This window comes from Protopterus annectens, chromosome 1.part1 (genome assembly GCF_019279795.1).
Source record: "Protopterus annectens isolate FY-2018-M chromosome 1.part1, PAN1.0, whole genome shotgun sequence".
In the NCBI taxonomy this organism is placed as follows: Eukaryota; Metazoa; Chordata; order Ceratodontiformes; family Protopteridae; genus Protopterus; species Protopterus annectens.
In genome coordinates this window covers 518,658,209-518,683,055 of record NC_056726.1, presented here as the reverse complement: position 1 = coordinate 518,683,055, position 24,847 = coordinate 518,658,209, and the positions used below count along the sequence as shown (strand labels likewise).

The 24,847-nt window shown below is 38.6% G+C and overlaps 1 protein-coding gene across 1 annotated transcript in view; it reads left to right on the top strand.

Moving 5' to 3' along the window:
• The window catches only part of MAP7 (microtubule associated protein 7), a 1,390,439-nt gene that overhangs the window by 822,230 nt on the left and 543,362 nt on the right, over positions 1-24,847 (top strand). The window contains exon 10 of the mRNA XM_044076419.1: positions 2,864-2,974. Coding sequence (XP_043932354.1) covers positions 2,864-2,974 — 111 coding nt within the window. The remainder of the gene's footprint in view (positions 1-2,863; positions 2,975-24,847) is intronic.

The window sequence follows — 24,847 nt, the reverse complement described above, 5'->3', positions numbered from 1 at the left end:
GCCAGGAAACCCAGTACCAGGAGATCCTATTTGTCCAAATGGAAAAGGTTCTCCATCTGCTGTCTTAACAAGCAACTAGATCCATTTTCAGTGAATATTCCCCTAGTCCTGTCTTACTTGTTTGAGCAAGGCTGGACTGGCTTATTCTTCGGTTAAAGCCCATTTATCAGCCATTTCTGCCTTTATCTCCCCCTTGGCTTCTATGTTAGATGTTAAGCTTATCTTAAAAGACGTCTTGCACATAAGACCTCCCAGGAAACCTGTACCTCCTCCCTGGGATTTGAATTTTGTTCTGTAAAAACTGACTCAGACACCCTTTGAACCTGCAGCTTATGCTTCTTTAAAATTCCGCACTTGGAAAACTATTTTACTGGAAGCCATCACCTCTGCTAGAAGAGATTCTGAGCTTCAGGATTTAATGGCTTTGCAACTCTATTTAATTTTCCACAGGGATAGGGTTTCTCTTCATACCAATCCTTTCATGCTTAAAGTAGTTAATGACTTATCCCTTAACCAATGCATTCACTTACCTACTCTTTTCCCTACCTCTCAAAACTCGAGTGAGATGGTACTCCACACTTTAGATGTACATAGACAACTCAGATTATTCCTGGATAAGATCAAATCCATTAGGAAGTCTGAGCAATTATTTGTTTCTTTTCACCCCACAGCGCTGGGTAAACGTGTCTCTAAACAGAAATTTCCTCTTCGATATCTAAAGTCATTTCTTTCTGCTACTTGTCTCAGGGGTAAGCATTTTCCTCATTTAGTTAATGCCCATTTCACTGGGGCTATAGCTTCCTCTGGGGCCTTCTTCAGGGGTCTGGTCACTGCCTCTATCCTGGAAGCAGGTACTTGGTCCTCTGCCCACACCTTCACTAAACACTACAAGTAGGAATCTGTCTCCAGATCCAGGGCAGATTTTGCCAGAACAATTCTGCATGGATTTATGGAGACTTCTGTGAGTGACAAAATAGCAAATTATGTGCTCCAACCTCCCTTTCCCTCTCATGAGCTTTGTTTTTTTTCCCTTATGTTATGAATACTGCAGCATGGGAATAGAAGGACATAGAATAGTTGTGTAAAATCTTACCATAACCATAGATGTTCTCCTCTTCCATGTTGCAGTATTCTATACCACCACCTTCCCCCTTGGTTCATGTTCTTCTTTGGATGATAAATGCCTTTTCATGTTATCCTTGGTCTGGTGTTCTGACTAGGGCATTCATTTCTGAGGATGGTACGTGCAGACATCACTTTTATGGCCTAACTTCACATGTACCTAGCAGTAGCTTAAGTCTTTTGTGTACTGGCCGGATGTTTGGGTCACCTAGATGGGGAATCCCTCATGTTATGAATACTGCAACATGGAAGAGAAGGACATCTATGGTTATGGTAAGATTTTACACATGTATTCTTTCCCTATTTGTTTAGTAAACTTTGTGGATGGTGGCAGCTGTTCCAGTGGCTACTATTGGAGCTAGGTGCAACTCATAACCATGGATAGATGAATGTACACTGCTTACCCACGTTTTGCCTAGCTTATCCTGAACAACTGATATCATGAGATTCTCATATCCCAACCTCTTACCGTATGTGTAGCCATACTTGTTGTGCCTATTTCCCCTTGCGTCAGTATCTGAAATGCCACCGTTTTCTTGCTTAGATCCCTGCTGTTATTTGGTATGAATATCTACATCTTCCTGCCTGATTTGTCTCTTCATTTGATTGCTATCATTCACCTTGTTTACACTTTTAGCTTTTGTTTCTTACATTGCATTAATTTTTACAACTTTTATCGTTCATTTCCCAAAGTTTTCAATGCATACATCATCGTCAGTGTCTTATAGTAGTACTCTCTCTGTAGTTTAGCATTTTTTCTGGCTTAGTAAATCCTGAGCATAGCTATTTCAAGAATAACATTTTCTTTTTGGGGGGAGGGGTGAAATATTATATTAATTAACAGTGGAGTTTTTGCAGACTGGAAACAAGACAAAGCAGGGTATAAGTACACAGTTTCATTGTGTTTCTCTGAGTGACAAAATAGCAAATTCTGATATTTACAGAAGTGATGTGGCTTGACCTCATTTCCTCTGAGGAGACAAATTCTCCTAAGTGCCGTTATGTGAGGTTTTGCCCCACCCCATGCTCTTTATTACCAACTCTCAGATATGCATTTAATTGGGAAGGGGGAGAAAACATGGGCTTGATCCAGCTCATTTTACTATAGTTAGAGTTTGCTCACTTTGAGATTCACAGAGTTAAAGGGCAGCCATAATTGCGTACTGCAAGTAGAGCATAAATGGTAGAATATATGTTTTGACTAGGAATCTCCTTCAGAAATGCATACAAATATTTTAAAAAGTAATGGAGTCATTTTATTTTTATGTCTGAAATTACTTCTGAAGAAGATTACACATTGAAACATTAATGCTAACATTTGTGTTCCTTTCATAGACTGTACACAGTACACACACTATAATTTGTCTTGTTTTTGGGTTCTGCAATAACCCAACAAATGTTACTTATATTTTTATTGACTAATTGATATTTTACAGTGGAGATTGGGTGGTAGCAAATTAAACTAGATGTAGTTTTACATGAGTGCCAGAAAAGTACATGATCCATGCAGATGCTTGAAATCTTTGGAAGAAGTCTGAGGTTATAAATCTAACCCAAAAAGTAGTATCTAGACTTTCAAGTGACCTATAGTTAATGCATGCAGGTGGTAAGTTCCCAATATGTAGTAAATTAGTGGGGTTAGCATTTTAGTTTCTAATTAGTTCTTTTTGACACAAAGATGAGAAGAAAGTTGAAATGCTGCATGTCAGCTATTACATGGCAATATCTCCGTTTGTTTTAGATGCAGACAGGCGGTCAGTTTCAACAATGAACCTTACGAAATATGTTGATCCCATCATAAACAAGCGTCTTTCCTCCTCATCTGCAACATTATTAAATTCTCCTGACAGAGGTACAGTTAAAGTAATTTTTTTTTATTTGTAATGCTGTACTATAGTACTTGAGCCATACTCAGGTTTCTAAATATAAACTCATTGCCAACAGTGAAAATCTGACTTGAAAATGAACGTAAACTAAATTATGCAGCTACATAGTGTTACAGAAGATATACATTTGCTTTTCTAAGTAAAGCAGTACAAGATGTTCACTTATTTAGCCATTTTCACATTGTACCAGTCTGCCATACTTGTTTCTGATGATGTAGAAGTATAAAGTACCACACATCTCTTCATTTTCATATCTCCACTGCTGTAGAATTAGTTACACCTGGCTTTTTACGTCACTGCTTTTCCTTTTTCTTTCTTTTCTTACTGTTTTTTTCTGTTGCGTGAAATTTAGATTGCTGATAAAATGGACACTTGTTCAGTGTTTGCATTTAACACATGTTGCTAGCCCATTGTTTGATTGGTTAAAACAGATACAGCTAACTAGTTCTAAGATACTTTCAGTATACATTTCTTTCAGAAAATGGTTCCAGATCATATTTTAAGAGTTTGTTTTTGCTAAATAGTTGAACTGAACTGCATGATTTATTTATAAATTTATCAGAGGTTTAATCTGAAAGCTATCCCTTTTCTGTGGTTAAACTGCAGGGAAAATATTTTTTATGCCACATTCATTATATATGGCGAACGGTTCACCTGAAAGAGTTAGGCAGTAGTACATAGCTTTAAGAAAATGAATACATTTTATTATGTTGTTAAAGTATTTTGTCTTCTTCATGAGTGCTTCCCAGTAACAGTTGAAACACTACACCATCAACAATTTTGGAACCACTAAGAAGAGTCTTCAGAGGCCCAGTTACATAGTCTAACCCCATGAGATCTGGATCAGAAAATTGGAAACAAGATATGCCATCTTTGCTTTTACCAGTGGAGAGCTTTTCTGTATAGATCCTTCTTCATTAGTTGTAGCAATCTCTTCTGCTTAGATGCGTCTATTATACTATTGAGATTTTCCTTATCTGAAGGAGGATTCATTTTTCAACCATAGCATTTCTAATATCCTGCTTTAAGATTCTTATAATGATGTTTTTTTCTCATCACAGAATGCTTTTCTTATTTTTTAATCCAACCAGAAAATGCCAAAACTAAAGAAAATGTTATATTTCTCCAGTTCATGCTTGCACTTGATTCTGCAGCATTTTCACTTACTGTGAAATCTTACATTTTATTTTGGCATTTGGTGTAGAACTGGTTACAGAATATAGGCAGTTTTAGTCAACAAGTCATTGAGAAGGAGAGGGTTGTAGCTTCATTCAAGACATTTTCTTAAATGAAGCTTGATATTTAGGCCCTGATCCCAGATTAAGGAAAAGTTCAGTAAAACCCTATTTAGGAGCTTGAAAGCAAGTAGGCTTTCTGAAAAGATTGCCACGTTGCTCTGTTAAGTGATAGCTATATGTCACAGATGACCAGCATTGAATCGTAGAAAATATGTGGAAATAATACCTGTCATAGTAATGTTATGGTTAAACAGAAACAGCTAAAAGCTGTACTTTCAACCCTAACATTCAAACATACTTTAAAGGTCTGCATATAAAATGTCTGCTAAAAAATCAAAAAGAAAGATAAACTGACAGTCTTGCTACAGACAATCACAATACTGACATTTTAAGAGGATGGAGAGAGAGAGAGAGAGAGAGAGAGGACCAGAGAAACATTGCCTTTGATGTAATTATATGCTGCTACTGAGTATGTTGCAGAAATAAGAAACCATGGCTGTAAAATGGAATTGCAACAGCATGACAGCCCCACCAGGCTGTTTTTGGCAATAACAAATTAAAAAAATAACACTAACCACTTAAAGTGATGCAGAGATCTTGGCACTGCAAAAATGATGATAGCAAAAATACTCTTTACTTGTGGATTTTTCAGCTATCTTTTAATTAATTGTTTCAGAGGCACAGTACAAGACTGAGAGGTACTTCATTTTTCGAGGGTATCAGGTGTTCTTAAGACTTCATTTAGCTAGACAGAACAATTTTTGCCCCCAAGTTATGCTGTTGTGTCTTTTGTATTGCCATTACAGAACTGTTATACCCTATCAACAGCAACAACAACAGTGATTTGGTAGAGTAAGTGTTCCTTGGACCCTGGGCTGTTTTCAAACTGTGCCCCTACCCTTTCCTGCATACATTTTTAGGGTCATACATAAATATACATGTTCTTTTGAATTCACCTACCCGATTTGTTTAATTATATTTCTGGTGTAATACAGCAACATTTGTTAGAGTTTGTTTTAAATTTGTAGTTTTAAATATTTTTCCAGGTAGCAGTAAAACAAACTATATTAACCAATAATGATAAAAGTAGCCATTTCAGAACATTTCAACCATGGAAAGGTACTCACATTAATGTCATTGTAATCCACCAATATCCATAGGCATCAGTTATGGTCACCTTATTGATTGTATACAAATTAAATGTTTGACTGTGAAAAAATGGCCACAATAAAGTATTCCAGTTTGATTTACACAAGTACACACTAATCCTGTAGACAGACTAATGACTTTTTAACTTTATCAACTTGGTAGAGTCAGACATTCTCATCAACAGACATTTCTCAAACTCAGCAATTATAACTACATTGTTGACTGCATCCTTCTGTGTCAAAAATTAATAATAATAAATGACCAGAGTAACATTTTGAATCTGTTTCACACAAACACAGTAACCATAGTAAAGTATTCTAACTTAATTCACACACACATGTACACTAGTCATGCAAAGCAAGATTAATGATGGCTTAAAATAATGATAAGAGCATAAAGTTCTTAAGGACGATAGAAGACAATTAAAACATGGAGTATTGAATAATAATGATTCTAGCATATGTGGTAAGTGTGTTTATGCTGCCAACATTATTTGAAAAGGAATTATTGCAGATATTCTTTCCATTTACATGGGGTTCTAAATTAAACCCAGTAAAGCAAGGAGTTTTGTATGTAAATCCAGAAGGAGGAGAGGTTAGAGTTAATTAACCCAGTGGTGTATGCTGCTTCATTAAATTTGTACAAAGTGTTAAAGTGGATAAATGAAGATGATGTGATATTTGTAGTACAACTGTACACATATATGTATGATCTGTTTGGGGCATGATAAAAAGAGTAAAAGAGAAAGAGTGTATAAATGAAGAAATAAAATGTTACCAAGAAGCATATGTTGTGGAAAATACAAACTGATAATGTAGAGAAAAGGTAGAAAAGTATGGTAAAAGAATGTAATGATAAAACATTACTAAATACAACCATGTGAAAAGAACAAATGAAAAATTAAAGCTATAAAAATAAGAAGCAAATGGTGTTATTAGAAGTAAAATGTCAAGATTTATTTTGTTGGAGACTGGTAATAGATAAATTGCCAGCAAAAGGAAATAAGCCATATAAAGAGAAAAGTGATGGAATATGTTTACATTGCCAGTCAAGAAGAAGACACAATGGAACATGCGTTTTTGAAATGTAAAAGAGTAAAAACCTTATCAGGAGAACTATATAAGGAAGTCTTTGTTTAAGATGTAAAAGGAGTGGTTAAAGTAAACATGGATATGATTAAATATGAATATTATAAGAATAGAAGTAAAGAATATGTTAAAAGACTAGATAAGTTATTTTATGTTATATGGCATGAAAAAATAAATGAAATCATGTTTACTGGTAAATGGATTTTAGCAACACTATTAAGTAAAATCAGATGGTGGCTATGGAAAAAGAAGTGGGAGTCCAAAAGGATTGAACATTTAGCATGATTTTAAAGGAAATGCTGAATATGTGTAAATAGATTTGTATATTTATATATTTGTATACATGTAAATATTTTGTAAATAAGAGTTATTTTTGTATATAAATAAAGGATCCCTTCTCTTTTTAATAGGTGCTGTGGTATCTTTTAAATCCACCTGAGCTAGAGCTACCAGCAACTCAAGGAGATGTTTTTTTGTTTTTTTTTTGTTTGTTTGTTTGTGCTAGACACTGGCATCTGTGAAGCTGTGGGCTCCAGGCAGCCACCCATTTTGCTCCTATTATAATCCACTATTGGTAATGAGGCTTCAGACTAGTGATGTTGATTAACAGTGGCTGTGTTGACTTTGTCAGTTATGGCAATAAATGCAGTCATTATTACAATGTAAGGAATAGAGCTTTGTATGTCCTTCTATTCCTATGTTGCAGTATTCTTAGTGTGGGATTTCCCACCTCAGCCAACCCAAACATCGGCTTCTATACAAAAGCTTAAGCCTGGTTGCTGTAGGTGCATGGGATGTCGCATGTAGGGCCATAAACCAGGGACCTTAAATATGATGTCTGCACGCACAGACCTCAAAACCTTTCAGCTGCAGATGACGTCATATCGATTGCTTCGCTCTTACACTCGAAGACTTAGTACCCCATTGGGGAAACTTTTCCGTATCCTTTTGCTTGAGCTTGGTTAGCTGTATTTAGCATTAGCCAATGTCAGCTAAGAAGGGCAAATGCCGTTGCAGATGTCAGATACTGCATAAAGATACACATGACCATTGCATCTTTTGTCTAGGGAAGGAACACGATCATACTGCTTGTTCTATTTGCCAGTCTTTTGTACCGAAGACCCTCCGCAGCCATCTAGCCCCACTAAACTTGTATTTAGAGAACCAACATCTCAAAAAACTTGCACTTAGGATGGATCCCGAATTGGCCATTCCCACTGAACCACCACAGAAAAAGGCCAAAGTTTCCAGGCCTACCTCTGTTGCCTCTCCACCATCTGACGTCCTGCCAGCTTCCGATCTAGGGGTTGAGGGATTCCCGACAGAACCGACTACTTTGACGGCTCCCACCAAGGAAGCCACTTCAGACGTAATGGCCGGCACATCCACGGAGATAGCCCAGACGTCTGTCCCTACTAAGGTCAAGGGGGAACCAGAATCAGTTGAAGGACCTTCAGAGATGCCAATTCCTGAGACTCAGGCTTTTGAGCCTAGGCTGTCTCCTAGACCTACGCCTACTAAACGAAAACAAAAAAACTAAGCATTTAACTACTACCCCTGTCGGGGTTCCAGATTGGCAATGATTCACTTCACTTAACTCTTTGATGCAGGCCTTTATTGCTCTCAGGCCCGCAGCCTCTTCCCCCTCCACTATCCTTGTGCTCAGCCCTAGACCTGCCTCTGCCATTTCCCTCCTCTTGCAGACTACACAAGAAGGAGAGGAGGGCCTAGAACCTTATTACTCTTCTTCTGAAGAGTCCATCTCTTATGCATCCCAGATTGCCTCTCCTTTGGAATACTATTCTCCAGATGAGGAATCCATTGAAGGGGACTCCCCACCAGAGGACATTACCTTTGATGAATCTATAACTAAGATGAAAGAGTACTTCAAATGGGACACTACCCAGATGACTGACACTCAGAGGAGGTATTTTGAACTCCTTCAAGTGGAGTCTCCCTCCCCATTAGCCATCCCACCTGTCTTACCTGCCTATCTGGATGCTTTTACCTCTGCATCCATGAAGCCTGACTCTCAGCCACCTGCACCTAAAATACCAGACAGGTTTTATATGGTACCTGATGAGCAAATATTCTTAATTAAACCCTCCCCCCTGGCAGACCCTGCAGTTACTGCTGTCTCTCCGGACAAGCAATCTAGACATATTCTCTCTGCATCTCTTCTGCCTACTGATAAAGACAGCAAAAACATGGACAGGATTGGGAAAAAAGTGTATACCTCCTCCACCCTGGCTTTCTGTGCTATCAAATACCAGACACACATGGTAAAATATGCCCTGGACCTTGTTTCACAAAACTCCAATCTCCTGGCTGCCACACCTGACTACCCTACTAAATCTAACATAGCATGTAAACTGTCTCTGGCTTCACAAGTAGCCAGACACTCCATTCGGTGGAGTTATGACACAGCACAGGTCTTTGCTAGGTCAGCAGCTTCTGTTTCTGTCCTCCACAGATATTCTTGTCTTCGCCTACAACCTCTTCCTGAAGACTTCAAAACTAAAATTTTGGCTGTCCCATTAGAGTATCACATTTTGTTTGGTAAACAATCTGCAGAACTTTTTAAAAACCTGCAGGAGAAAAGCAAGGGGCTGCAGGACATAAAGCATTTGCTTGTGTCCCTTTTTCCTAAGCATTACAGGAACTACCCTGCTAAGATTTCATTTGTCAGGAGATCCCCTTCTTCTACCACCCCCTCCTCCACCAGGCACAGGAGAGGAACCAGAAGGCAAACCTACTCCAGATCTGTTACCTCTCAACCAACTCCTAGACAGCCATTTCAGGATAGAAATACACCCAAGAATGCATGACTGCCTTGCCCATCTGTCGTTGACAGCCCGCCTAACCTACTGTTTACCATTTTGGAAAACCATTACTTCAGACCAATGGGTACTGACTATCATTCAAAATGGATGCGTCCTTTTTTGGTGGGAAAAGCCCATCTCAAGGCACATTCCCTTTCCACCCAAAAATCAAATCCACCTCCTGCCACAAATTCTTTTAGACCTCCAAAAATTAGGAACAATAGAACCTGTTCCTTCAGGGCAGGAAGGAAAAGGGCTTTACTCAAGACTTTCTGGTCTCAAAAAAGGAAGGCCTTTGGAGAACTATACAGGATCTATCATTTGTAAACCAATTTCTAAAAGTTCTGCCATTCAAAATGCTTTCCCTTCCAACCCTTCTCCCTCTTATCCCAGCCCAGGCCTACATGGTCACACTGGGTATAAAGGGGGCTTATCTCCATATTCCCATAAAACTCTCCAACAGAAAATTCTTATGTTTTTCTGGACCCTGCTCTCATTTTCAGTTTACAGCCTTGCCCATTGATTTGTCTACTGCACTCAGGGTACTCACAAAATGCCTAGCCCCAGCCAATGCTTACTGCTGGACCCAAGGTATCCAACTCTATCCCTACCTAGACGACATTCTCCTTATAGCAGAGACAGAAGTCCTTCTCCAAGCCCACCTCAGATTCACCACCACCCTTCTTCAAAATGTGGGCTTCACCCTGAACATAAACAAATCCTCCTTGCTCCCACAGCAAGACAAAATCTTTGTGGGCTGCAGAATCAGGACAGATCTGATGTGGCACTTTCTTCCCCTGGAAAAGGTCCATTTCCTCTCCACCCACTTACAAAATCTTTTACTGGAACCCCAGATTTCTGTAAGACAATTCCTGCAACTCCTGGGGCTCATGGCAGCCACCATTCCTATCCTTCCCTTAGCAAGAATGCACATGTGGAAGTTCCAGTGGTACCTCAAAAACATGTAGTCACAACACCAACACTCCCTGGAGAAGCATATTCCTTTTCTGCCCTGCCTCAAATCAGAACTAAGGTAGTAGATTCTACAAAGCCTTCACAACTTGGGATAACCACTCCAAATCCCCTCCCCAACCCAATTCATGCACACAGATGCATCAGACCTAGGGTGGGGAGCTACCTGCAAGGATTTCAGGGTTCAGGAAACATGTAATCCTACCCTTCAACGAAGCATATCAATGTCAGGGAAATGACTGCAGTTCTCCTGGCCCTGGAGGTTTTTCTTCCAACCCTCCACCTTCTAATATTCACAGACAACACCACAGTTATGTGGTACCTCAACAAACAAGGAGGGACCAAAGCCTACCTCCTTTGCAGAATAACTCTACAAATTTGGGACCTCACATCTCCAGGCACAACTTGTCCCTCCAGGCCTCATACATCCCCTCTCAGGATAACAAACATGCAAATATTCTCAGCAGAACATCTTGTCTACTGCACGAGTGGATGTTGAACAGAGACACCTTTCTAGACATTGTCCACCGGTGGGGCACTCCTCAGGTGGATCTGTTTGCCTCTTCCCAGAACAGACAATTGCACAATTTCTTCACCAAGAGTCACTCCCCACTTGCCTGGAGAGTAGATGCCTTCAGCATTCCATGGAAGGGACTATTTCTTTAAGCCCCCCCCCCCCTCCATCTGATCCAAAAGGTTCTACTGAAAATCAGGAAGGATAAACCACAAATCGTGCTTGTGACCCCCTACTGGCCACAGCAACACTGGTTCCCCCTACATCACTCATTAGCCAAGGGCAATCACCACAAGTTACCCCACCAGGTGGACCTTCTCACACAACAATAGGGAGCCCTAATCCATCTTCACATTCTGGGTGATAAACTTCTAATCTCCTTTAGACACCACTACTCAGAAGATGTGCTTGCAGTCCTGAGGGAGGCCAGCAAACCTGCTATTAGAAAATCATACTTATCAAAATGGAAGAGATTCTTCAAATGGTGTCTGCATAAGGACAGGGACCCCAGCCAAGCAGACTCTTCCCTAGCCCTTGCTTATGTGTGTGACCTCATTAAGGATGGCCTTTCTTACTCCTCAGTGAAAGTGCACCTTTTAGCCATTTCTTCCTGCCTGCCTGCCTCTAGATCCCCCTTTGCTATCCAGGCTAGATCCTGAGAGGGTTCTTACACATCAGACCACCTAGAAAACCCATCCCACCACCCTTGGACCTAAACTTTGTCCTGGAAAAACTAAAGCTGGCCCCCTTTGAGCTGGCTAGCAATGCTACCTTACAACTATGTAGATGGAAATCTGCACTGTCGGTGGCCATCACTTCTGCTAGGAGAGTGTCAGAGTTACAGGCTCTCATGGCCTGCCCCCCCCCCCACCCACACACACACACACACACACACACACACACTATCTTCTACAAGGACAGGGTGAACTTACGCACTAAGGAAAGTTGTTGTAAAAACTAAAGAACCACCACAGAAGTGCAAAGTCAGTCCATGAATGACAACACAACCACTGTAGATGCAGAAGATTTATTCACAATAAAAATCCACAGGTTAAGCGCTTTCTTCCCTTAACTTAAAAAGGGACTTCATCAGAACACTTTAAAATGGATACAAATGCCAAAAAAGAACCCAGCCATATATATCCAAAATCATTAATTGAATAATGAATATTAATTAATTCATTAAACCTTAAAGCAATACCTACTTTACTGCCCTATAATTAATAAACTACATTTTGTGTCCTTACAATCAGTTATAATATATAAATATGAAAAAAGTTCACTAACAAAAATGTATATATTCATGTATACTCTGTTAAATACAATGTTGTTGTTGTGACTTTCGGCTTTTCCTGGTTAGGGGTCGCCACAGCGGAACTCCGGTCCGCTGATGATTGGCAGTAGATTTTTACGTGCCGAGTTGCCAGCTCTGACGCACAACCTTCAACGAAGGTATGCCCATTCACGCATGTCTCCACACAGAAGACGATTTGGCTGAGAATCGAACAGGACAACGTCTTACTGTGAGGCGACAACGCTACCGCAGCACCACCACCGCAGTCTGCACTCTGTTACAAAATCTCAAGTCATGTGTACATTCCGTGTATTAAAATCTGTACAATAATATAATGTTAAAAAATGTTAAACAATCTATACATAAAAAACTGTTAATGTTAAAATCAATTAATTTCCTCATGGTTTCATAAGGAAACTGAAAGGACAGTTGAACTAGTTCACTTTCCCCAAAATATGCCTTAATTTAAATACACTGGAAATACTAACTGCCTAATTTAACCCTGGAAAGTTAGCCGCATCCAATCTAAGCTGCCATCTTAATTCATAAATATCTAAGTGAATATCTAAAACTCTCCTCTGTGAGTCCTTTGGCATATGTTGGATCACCAAAAATTTAAATACATGATTGCTAAACTGATGTATATGCGTAGCAAGTGCATTTGTTAGTCTCTTGTGTTTTGTATCCAATAAATGCTCTGCTATTCTGTTTTTAAAAAATCTAGCTGTCTTTCCCACATAAAAAGTTGGGCACATGAGACACTTAGCTAAATAAACAACACTAGCTGTGTTGCAATTGAAGTGTCCATTTAGTCTCAGAATTTTCCCATTTAATACAAACTTTTCCGCCGTCTCCAAAATATGGGGGCAATAATTACAATGTTGACACTTGAAATTACCTTTTTGCCTAACCGTACCCTTTCCATTATGTGGATTGGCTCTCTCAAAAATGTAGTTTATTACTTATAAGGCAGTAAAGTAGATACTGCTTTAAGGTTTAATTAATTAATTTTCATCATTCAGTTAATGATTTTGGATATATGTGGCTGGGTTCTTTTTTTGGTATTTGTATCCATTTTAAAGTGTTCTGATGAAGTTCCTTTTTAAGTTAAGGGAAGAAAGCGCTTAACCTGTGGATTTTTATTGTGAATAAATCTTCTGCATCTACAGTGGTTGTGTTGTCGTTTGTGGACTGGCTTTGCACTTCTGTGGTGGTTCTTTAGTTTTTACAACAACTTTCCTTGGAGTTCTGTTTTTTTTTACAGAGATGGAAAGAACAGGTACCACAAACAGTGATTTATTTGAGCTGTTGCAGCAAATTCAACAGCAATTGGCTTTACATACAGCCCAAATACAGTCAATAACTGAAAAGCAGGGGCATAATGATTTGTTTGATAGCTTTGGCTACCCTTTAACCCAGCCGACACCTTCCACTAACAATTTGGGTGGAAATGGAAAGCAGCAGAGTGATGTGACCAGTGGCCTGTCCGTTAGCACTTGAAGAGTTGAACGGGAGTCTGCAAGAAAGTTTAGGTTGGAGAAATAACACCTTTTGTTTTGGAATAGAAAAGAGACCAGGAAATGGGAGTCAACATGAAGGTACATCAGTAGTTGAAAGGATTAAAGTACTTGAAAAAACCTACTATCATATAAGAAACTGCAAATGGAAATTTCATATTTACAAAACAAATATTGATATGGAAACTGTTCCTTGTGTTTTAAGATTATGGAAATATCCGAATGGTGTGGAGAACAATGTTGAGCTGCTAAATGACATTCACAAGTTATTTGATAAAACCGGCATCCAAATGATGAAGCTTATGGTGAAGTCAAATCTTTTGGCAGCGGAAAGGGCAGCTAAGGAACCGGATGAACTGAGTCAAATAATTAAAAGTGATATTCACTTTAATGCTAATCAAAGTATATATAACGCTGCCTTTACAAATGTAACCACTACTTGTATTATTATTTTTACATTTAAAACTAATAAGATTAAGCGTGACTTGAATGAATATGCTTCACAATGGTTATATCCACTTTCTACTGGCAACATTGGTAGTGGGGATGATCAGGCCAATCAGAATGTTGATTCAGGTGTGAATGCAACCAATGATGCTGGAAATACGAGAGAGAGTAGACGAGGCCTACGAGCTTGTTCCAATGACGAGAGTGTTAGGCGGTCGGAGAGGTTAAAAGGAAAAGAGCAACAGCCACACCCTTTTCAAGCAAAAAACTTTCAGGATTACAACAGACAGGGTGCACGACCAAAGAACAGCAATGGCAACAAACGGAGCAAGAGCCAACAGTGGAGGACTTAATGAACTGGGCCCTTGAAATACTAAACCCTGTAAGTACTGTTACCAGCTTTGATTCAGTTCTTGCACCCAGAGCTTTTGCACCTAGCATTTTTGTTTCTACCCCCAGTATTTTCGACAACACCATAAAGGAAGGTAGTTGTTTAAGGGAAAGGGAGATTGACATTAATAATGGTCTTTCCAACGCTGGTTTTGAAGCCAAAAAGATGGATGAAGTATTACTTAATGATGTACTGATTGAAACATCAAATGTAAATAACTCATGGAGCACATTGTTTATGGACATAAACGGTACATGCAGTAGGTGTGATGTGGGTGATGTTAATGTTTTAGAGCCTCATCTTATATACAGTGAGTTTAAAGACTTTAAGGTGTATAATTATTCTTCGAAAGAAATTAAAACATAACATGTGAATGTCATTTCAAAGGGTTTTACATTTGTGCCCTATAGGAGGGCTAGAATTGACAGTACACTGATAGATTTAAAACATTACACATGGAAACTTAATCTTAAAGTTTGGTTTAACTCACAGAATGGTGGGGAAAACACAAACAGTGGTTTAAGAAGATGCAGTACTTTTAACCTGCCTTTGAATAATGTTATTAGACTCTTTGAGAATAAATATAAAAAGGACATACGTAAAGTGTTGAAACAAAAAACAGATGACAATTTATTTAATCGCACAGTAAGAGAGGAGCATTTGCTTTTAGATTTGGTGCATGACATGAGTATTCTGTTGATGAAGCCAGATAAGGGCAATGGAATTGTTGTTATGAATAAATCGGATTATTTAATTGCTATTAATACTATGTTACTGGATGACTCATATGTAGAGGGTTCCATTAATGAGATACATGTCATGAATTGGAAAATAGATTTGCTTATGGAAGACATGCTGCTTCAAGGTCAGATTAATGAGGATGAGCACACCTTCATGACTAATAAGTACCCAATGATTCCCAATATTTTTGGAATTCCCAAGATTCATAAAGGGTTGACGAATCCACAATTTAGACCTATAGTTGATGGAAAACATTCCAAGACATGTTTTATAGGGTAATTCTTGGACCAAAAATTGCAGCTGGGTCTAAAAAGCTTTCCACATATTTGAAAGGATTTGTGGGAATTCCTGGATAAAGTGGGTAGAATCAAGTTGGAGCAGGGTAATGTATACATTTTGGCAACAATAGATGTTGTTAGTCTTTTTACGGTCATCCCACATCACAAAGGATTAGAGTGGTTAGAGGCCCAACTTTTGAAAACTCAGCTATTTGATCAGGATGACATTAATGTGTACGTTACTCTCATGGAGGTGGTCCTCAAGAATAATTATTTCCATTCCAAAGGCCAATATTATAGGCAGAGGACGAGCGTAGCAATGGGGGCTGCATGCGCCCCCATCTTTGCCAATTATATTATGGCTTTTTGGGAGCGACAGTATGTTTTTAAAAGTGAATATATGTCCAACATTTTGTTTTCTACAAGATTTCTGGACGATTTGTTCATTTTATGAACAGGCACTGTAAAAGAATTGGAGCAATTCTACACATATATTAATCATACAGCTGATTTTTTAAAATGTACATATACATATAGTAAAGAAAAAAATCAATTACTTGGATGTAGAGTTATTTATTACTGGGTCCAATAGTTTAGGGTCAAGAATTCATGGGAAAAAGACATTTTATAATTCCTATTTGGAATACACTAGCGCACATCAGTCCTTCCAGAAAAAGTCTATAGTGAAAGGACAGCTAATGAGAGCGGCCAGAATGGTCAGCTCAGACACAGCTTTTCTGGATGAAATTAGCCTTATTACGAATATGTTTAAAGCAAGAGGATATCTGGAGGCCCTATTAAAGGGAGTAAGTCAAGAGGTGATTGATAAAAGGAACACAGGTTTTTACAGACCAATTTTGGTTTATGGTAAAGACACTTTGGGTGTCTCAAACAGACTTATGGATCCTAATTTTGGTATGGGATTCATTGTTTGTTTTAATCAGGATGTGTTGAAGATAGTAGACATTATATATAGTAACTGGGATATACTACAATTTGATGCGAATATAGCCCACAAAGTGGGAGGAAGACCAAAAATTATTTACAAAAGGCATATATCATTCAAAGATATATTTGAGAGAGCCAATCCACACAATGGAAAGGGTACGGTTAGACAAAAAGGTAATTTTAAGTGTCAACATTGTAATTATTTCCCCCCACATTTTGGAGACGGGGAAAAGTTTGTATTAAATGGGAAAATTTTGAGACTAAATGGACACTTCAGTTGCAACACAGCTAGTGTTGTTTATTTAGCTAAGTGTCTCATGTGCCCAACTTTTTATGTGGGAAAGATGGCTAGATTTTTTAAAAACAGAATAGCAGAGCATTTATTGGATATAAAACACAAGAGACTAACAAATGCACTTGCTAGGCATATACATCAGTTTAGCAGTCATGTATTTAAATTTTTGGTGATCCAACATATGCCAAAGGACCCACAGGGGAGAGTTTTATATATTCACTTAGATATTTGTGAATTAAGATGGCAGCTTAGATTGGATGCGGCTAACTTTCCAGGGTTAAATTAGGCAGTTAGTATTTCCAGTGTATTGAAATTAAGGCATATTTTGGGGTAATTGAACTAGTTCAACTGTCCTTTCAGTTTCCTTATGAAATCATGAGGAAATTAATTGATTTTAACATTAATAGTTGTTTATGCATAGATTTTTTTAACATTTTTTAACATTATATTATTACATGGATTTTAATATATGGAATGTATACATGATTTGAGATTTTGTATTACGCATTGTATTTAACAGAGTATACATGAATATATAAGTTTTTGTTAGTGAACTTTTTTCATATTTATATATTACAACTGATTGTAAGGACACAAATGTAGTTTAGTACTTATAAGGCAGTAAAGTAGATATTGCTTTAAGGTTTAATGAATTAATTAATATTCATTATTCAATTAATGAAGTCCCTTTTTAAGTTAAGGGAAGAAAGAGCTTAACCTGTGGATTTTTAATCTTCTGCATGTACAGTGGTTGTGTTGTCGTTTGTGGACTGGCTTTGCACTTCTGTGGTGACCTTACGCATTAACCCTTCCTTCATGCCTAAAGTGGTAAACAAACTGTCCTTAAATCAATCTATTCACTTGCCTACCTTCTTCCCCTCTCCAGCTAACAATAGTGAGAGGATTATCCATTCCCTGGATATACACAGACAACTGAGATTCTACCTAGACAAAACTAAGTCTCTCAGAAAATCTAACCAACTATTGGTACTCTCCCACACTAAGAATACTGCAACATAGGAATAGAAGGACATAGAATAGTTGTGTAAAATCTTACCATAACCATAGATGTCCTTCTCTTCCATGTTGCAGTATTCCTTCCCTCCCCCCATTCCCCTGGATTAAGTTTGGACTATGAACATAGCTCTTATGTAATAGGAAGCTCTACCCTTCACCAAGAGCAACTAGCCAGCATATGACACTTGACACTTCTGGTTGACAATTACTTGTTACTCTCTTTGGGACTGTCTGTCTAGCCTTCAAGTTCTCAGGTCTGTACATGCAGACGTCACATTTAAGGTCCCTGGTTTATGGCCCTACATGTGACATCCCATGCACCTACAGCAACCAGGATATGCCTTCCCATTCTGTGATCCATGTTACATGTCTCTTTGTTCTTTTTGCTTGTTCATTTTTTTTTGCCTTAGACTGAAGGTTCATCAGATGAGAAGAACATATCCAGTGCACTATATATGTTTTTTTTTCTGTATATATACAGCATGTCCAATATAAAGTAGTGTTTTGTTTCCAAGGAGGTGCCTGATAAGCTGACATAATTGCTTGCCTAGGTACTAGTGTGTAAAATAATTTCATCTGCACAGTGTAGTCCACATTTTATGATACTAGGCCTCCTTATTAAATGTATTGGCATTCTGCCATTAGTATTTTTCAACTTCTTGTTGCAATAACAATTAGTGAACAATGGCCAGTAATGTACGACTTTCAGTATGTTATGTGTAGTGCACCTAAAGTGGACAACAAAGATAAAGTGAGACAGACCAGCCTCTTGCTTTTGCCCAAAGTTTTCAGTTACTAGCAAAAAAAGTACTAGGAAACTCATCCAGAATAATAGCCATATTCCATTTTAGGCCCCATTTCTGGCTTTAGACAATTAACAGTAGATCGCAAGATTCAAAAAAAGAAATACTTGTTGGTATGGACATAGGTCTAGTTGTATGAAAAATTGTATTTAAACAAGTTAGCGGTGGCATAAATGTTGCCAAGATACGGTGGACTAAAAGATCCCATAAAATATGTCTCCAGTGTTCAGCTTTTCTGAAAAAATAAAATATGTGTATATCCCTGAATTATGCAGTGTGAGCAGTCATCTACAAGATGAAGTAACTGACCACTAAATATTCTGAGGTAATACCCGCCAAAAGATTGAAGCTATTGGAACCCTCGATAGTGAAAAGACTAGTATAATAGGTTCATAGGTAAGTTCTAGGTTAGCTGCCTTTGGGGCCCTTTTAAGCCTAGCCAATTTACCTTTCAGTGGTGAGAATCAAACCCTGTATCTTGTGTCTGTGAAATAAACAACTTAACCATTATACCAACCCCCGTAATAGACGCCTCATCAGTGGAATTTTGCAGAACTCGTGTCTTTGAGCAGTAGTATTTCTTCTAGTACTTTGCCAGTCATAGCTGTTTTTAGCATGGATGAATATCTTGTCCATGGTTACCTGCAATCACAGCTTGTAACCTACATAGTCTGCTGCCTTTTTAAAGCAAGTTGCACTGGGGCCTGTCTTCAGTTTTAGATGCCATCTGTTTGATAGCAATGCTGTCTCCGTGACTCTTTTGGAGAGTGATAAGATTCTTTCCTTTTAGTTTTAAATTCAGGGCATTCCTAGTATTACTTAAGGGTTATATTTGCTTATCTGTTTGGGTACATACTGAAATAAAAAAAATGGAAGTAGGACAATTTGCTGTAGTCCTGTTCTTCAGGTGCCAGCTGTTTGAGCATGTTCACATCAAGTAATGCAGTCGCCAAACAGGCATGCTTGTTAAGAGTTTGTCCATGTACATTATATAGGAGAGTTGCACAGCAACATGCATGTGAGTAGAAGGGTGTCAGTCAGTTGGTCTGGTGATTGAAGGTAGGCATTTTTGATGTGTATTCTCCATGTAGGTGATGAATGAGTAGTCAAAAGTGAACTGTTCATAGGTGTTGATACTTGTAGGAGATACAGAGAGTGCATGTGTGTGATCAGGGTATGTTTCTGAAGTGTATACAGGTAAGAGAGACAGGAAAGATGTTTGTACAAGGTCCCAGTGTCTGACTGAGTAATCAAATATGTGATGTGTAGGGTGAGTAAAGATGGCAATGTGTATGTTTTGTGTATCAACTTGAATGGAGCAGTAGTGTTTTATCTTGTGATCTGGGTTATGCATGTAGGAGTTGTAAACCTGCAGTGTATGAACACAGGCAGGGTTTGTACTATGTATTTTCTGACAAGTAGCATGAAATTTGTCTGTGTATTTGTGTTTGCTTGTTTGTTTGCAGGGGTGTGGTGTGGTGGGTGTTTGGAAATGGTTGTGAGTGTGTGTGTAAGCTATGTGGAAGGTATTTGCATGAAGTAAGTGGTTGTGCAACTCTTCGTCCCAAGTGGCACTTAGCTCAGGGCAGGTGCAATTGCTGAGTTATGTCAATTAGTATTTTTGCACATATATTCAAAGTGTATGTAATGGTTATTCTTCATTAATTTGTGAAGTTTCGACTGTAAACTGTATAAATGCTATTAGTGCCATGGTGTTCAAAAGATTTTTCTGTGCTTGAAGTCAGCTTGCATTATGACTGTTTTAATCAAGGAATTTTGACTTCATTTTTGTTAGTTTTCAATGCCTGAAACCAAATATTTTGAAAGGAAGAAAACAGAAGCTAATAAGCCAAAAATGTCTCTGAATTCCCTTCCTATACCTAACTTTGCATTTACTTCAGAAATTGATTTTTAGATGAAAAGCTGAATCAGTCAAGTTATGGTCCAGAACATCTGAGTTAGGTTTTCCTATTTTGATTTTGACTGTAATGAACTAGCTACTAAGGCTGTTTGTCATCCTTGTGAGAGGAGCAGCCTTAGTAGATTAAACTGATTCTGTTTTTTTTTAATTTTATTTTTATTTCCCTATGCTGACACCAAACAAAGCTCTTCTGAGTGACTCTCCCATCTGTGTCGCCATGTTCGATGATGGGTTTTTTAATTTTTCATCCTTGTGGGCTGCCCTTCCCTCAAGCAAATGATTCAGGAAAGTGGAAGCCTTATTTGAACCAAACTATTAAATGATTTCAGCAGATAACGTGTCTCAATGTGGTCCTGGAAAAGGGGGTTGCTTGAACCCTTATATCTGACCCAAATTCACTTCTGAAGCTCGAAATACTGAAATACCGAATTTCAGTATCTTGAGACCAGAAGAATGAAACTCAAGAATCACAAAATCCCAAAGTACCAAAATTCAAAACCCCAAACACTCCCCTGACATGAAAACACACAAAAACAAAAAAGAAATTAAATAAAAAACACTACTCTATGTTGAAGGTAAGCCCACTTGCACCCCCCCCCCCACACCCTCCCTACTTATATATACCAACTCAGAGGTCGCACTAACACAAAAACAGCAACACACCTACCTTTACAAGCCCTACACTCCCATTACACACGCACACCACACATGTAAAACAATCAGCACTCTCAACACCTGTACACACACACCGTCACCCACCTACCCTAAACTACACCTACAATGTCCAAAAACATTACAAAAACACATCCCTACCCTAAATCCTTAAATACTACACACTTACCTACATCTCCGAACATAACCGCACACCAATCACCATCTTCAATACCCAGACACCACTACTTCTTAAAGACACAGAAAACTATACACACACCGGAAAATACCACACATTCAACATTCTCAAATTCGATAAAGTGCAGTTTCAAACAACTGCATTTTCGTTCTTCTGGTCTTGAGATACTGAAATTTGATATTTCAGTATTTCATGCTTCAGAAGTGCACTCATCTGACCTACACAAGTACTTCAGGAATTTCTTATGTATGTACATTTTGTTGATCACATTTGTTCCACTAGGCCTATGGCCTGTCTTCAAGGGAGACCTGAGGTGTTTATACAAACTAGGGGTCATTTCATCAGTCAGTACATTTGGAAAATTTCCCTACTGCTCATATATATATATATATATATATATATCACACACACAGGTACCATGAGACCTTTAACATCACTCTGAGCTTCCACCAAGTCAGACAAATGGCACTTCAGTTTAACATCTTATTTGAAAGACAGCACTTAACGGGTAAAGAACTACTTTATGATGCATAACACTAACTGGTATGGAAATAGAACAAACAGCGTTATGATTTTCCCAGCATCAAAGCTGAGTTTGCTTTTTGCTGCTCTACTGAAAAGGTGTTAACTGGTCCTGGGTTAAAGTTACTTTATGCAAGATATTACAAAAGAGAAGAATATACCGGCTCATGTGCGTAAGGGAACATTCTAAAGTACACATTCTCCTTACAAGTGGACAAGTTGTTATTCCAGACTCTATTTTGCCAAAGGGGCATTATTTTTCCTTTCATTATTAAACAGGCTTATAAAAGATTCAGAATCCAGTACTGCAGTCTCCAAATGATCCTTTCCTTTCTTGTCCTGTTCTGTTTCTGAAACATTTGAGAGTAATATTAGATTTTGAAGGCACTTTTTGGTATGTATCTAATTACAGACCCTGTAGAAGGTTTCTCAGATTTCAGGTGGGTCAAGATCATTTTCATTTTTCTGCCCTTCTGTTTAGTTTAGCCACTGCTACCAAAGTGTTTTCCAAGTATCTGATTTCTACTGTAGCAATATGAGTCATCAGGGCACTCACATTTTCCTGCACCCTTCTTTGAGAACGACTGTTAAATGAACTGGCTAGTGATTCCATCTCTTGGTTCTCCTAAGATTAATTGTCAGCAAAGAAAATCAGATGTAGTCAAGCCACTCCGGTGACATACAGGGATAAAGCTCTAACTATGGGCCAGGTGACCAGGGTTCATTTAGCAGCTTGGGCAAATGAAGCAGCAAAGAGGGCTGGGCATTACCATCCCGGGGAAGGGGGGTGATGTGGGTGTCTCATGCGATGATCCCAGGTGGAGGCCGAGGATGTCACACTGTAGGAAGTGTGGTCCAAACAGAAGGCAAGGTGGACATGTCAGTACTCCTGCAGAGTTTGGGCAAGCTGCTTCACAACCACAGGCATCATGAGGGAGGGAGGAATGGGTAGGGCATAACTAAAATATCCCCCCTGAATAGGATGTAAAGGGGCAAACCCCCCAGGACACCCTGTGGATCCATGACTTGGCCCAGTAGAATTACGGAGTAAGTCTGGGATGTGGGCGTTGTGGCTGATAGACCCATCTTGGGCATGGGGGCACTGTTTAGCAGTGCTGTAAGTATGATGGTGGGAGAACCTAAATATAAGAAAGAAATATCAGATACAATGTCCCCTCAGTTTCAGTGTGAGCTCTATTGAACCCTATTTATGAATTAATTTTCTTGATTAAAGAGGAGACACAAAATGTAGTCAGTTTATCTCCCAACTGTCCAAAATTTCAAAGAATACCCAGATTTTTACCTCATGTTTTTGGTCTGTTCTCATATAATTTATGGCTTCTGTCAGATCACTGGGTATTGAAATCACTAAATAATGACAGACATTTGATTTTCAGGCTTTGTATCATTTGAAAAATGAATGCTAATGCAAAACTTATTATTCTATTAGCTTTCTAAGCTTATAAGAGCAATATTTAAAATTGTCTCGATTTTTTGGCCCTTTGTCCCTCCATTGTATTTTGGCTTCTTGTTCTAAGAAGTTGAGAGATATGATGATCTCTCTCATTCATTTTCCTGACAAGAAACATATCCTTTCTGCAAGGATGTTTCTCAGAACCCTGGAGTATATGCCTGCCAGAATTCTGATATTTAGAATACCAGGCTGCAGGTGAGAAAATTTCAGTTCTACGTAATGGATCTTTGAAATCAGGCCACTAATTCTTAGGAAATATTGGTATTCATAAGGAAAAAAACTGTCTTAGCAGGTTACAAAAATAAAAATCAGTTCAAAAAGTTATTTACACTGTCTGTCCAGACATGCACATCTGGAAAATAGCTGCAGCAGGCATAGGCTAGAGATCACACATTGTCTGATGCAGCTATTTTCAAGATGTGCATGAAAATAGCTGCATCAGACATAGGTTAGAGAGCACACATTGTCTGTGTGACTGTTCAGAGACAATGGTCTTCTCATTTTCCGTCCATTTTCAAATAAATATTGGTAGTGCAATTTTTCATGATGACATTCAAGACTTACTGCATCTCAGGCAGTTATAAACAACACTACTTTTTACATATTTATCACTACACCTTTCTAAATATACTGGAAAATATTAAGATAGAACCAAACACCCTAATACTGGGTGATTTTAACTACCCTGCCATTAACTGGGAAAACTACTCATGTCCCAACACCTTTGCGCAACAGTTCTTGGAATTCATAAATTCCAATGCCCTGGATCAACTAATCCATAGTCCCACCAGGGGCTCCAATATCCTAGACCTGGTCATTACCAACATGGGAAATCAATGCTCCATACCTATGGTCACCCCCTCATTTGTCAGGTATGACCATAAGCTAATCACCCTTAACATCCACATCCCACCCCCACCCCCCAGTAAAGAAACCACCATAAAAAACTTCTCCAAAGCCAACTTCATGCTACTCAAGTCAGAAGTGACAAACTTCATGACACCCATGCAGACGGGAACTGAAAGTTCAACTGCTGAATCCTACACTAAGGCACTGTACGAGCACATCCACTCATGCATGAATCGTGCCATCCCAAATAGAACCAAAATGCTCTCATCCAAAAAGGAAGCCAATCTGGTGGTCCCCTGCCATAAACAAACTTTACAACAAAAGGAAGAAACTTTTGCAGAAAAGAGGAAAATCCCAGGATGCAAAAAACTCCCTTACTAGCCTCAGTAAGAAACTGAGATGCCTCATAAAATCCTCCAAAGCTAGTTACGAAAATAAAATTGCCAAAGATTCCAAAGACAACCACAAAGCATTTTATAACTATGTCAAGAATCTAAATGGCAGTGCTCAGATCTGCTCTGAGCTAAAACAGAATGGCATTAAATATACTGATCCAAAGGATATTTTCAATATCCTGGCAGATCGATTCAGTGCCAACTTCACCCCCCCCCCCTCACCCCCTAAATGGCCCATCTCAATACCGGAAGATTGTCAAATTCCAGTAATAACGGCCACACAGGTACAAAACGCACTCTCTAAAGCCAAGAAT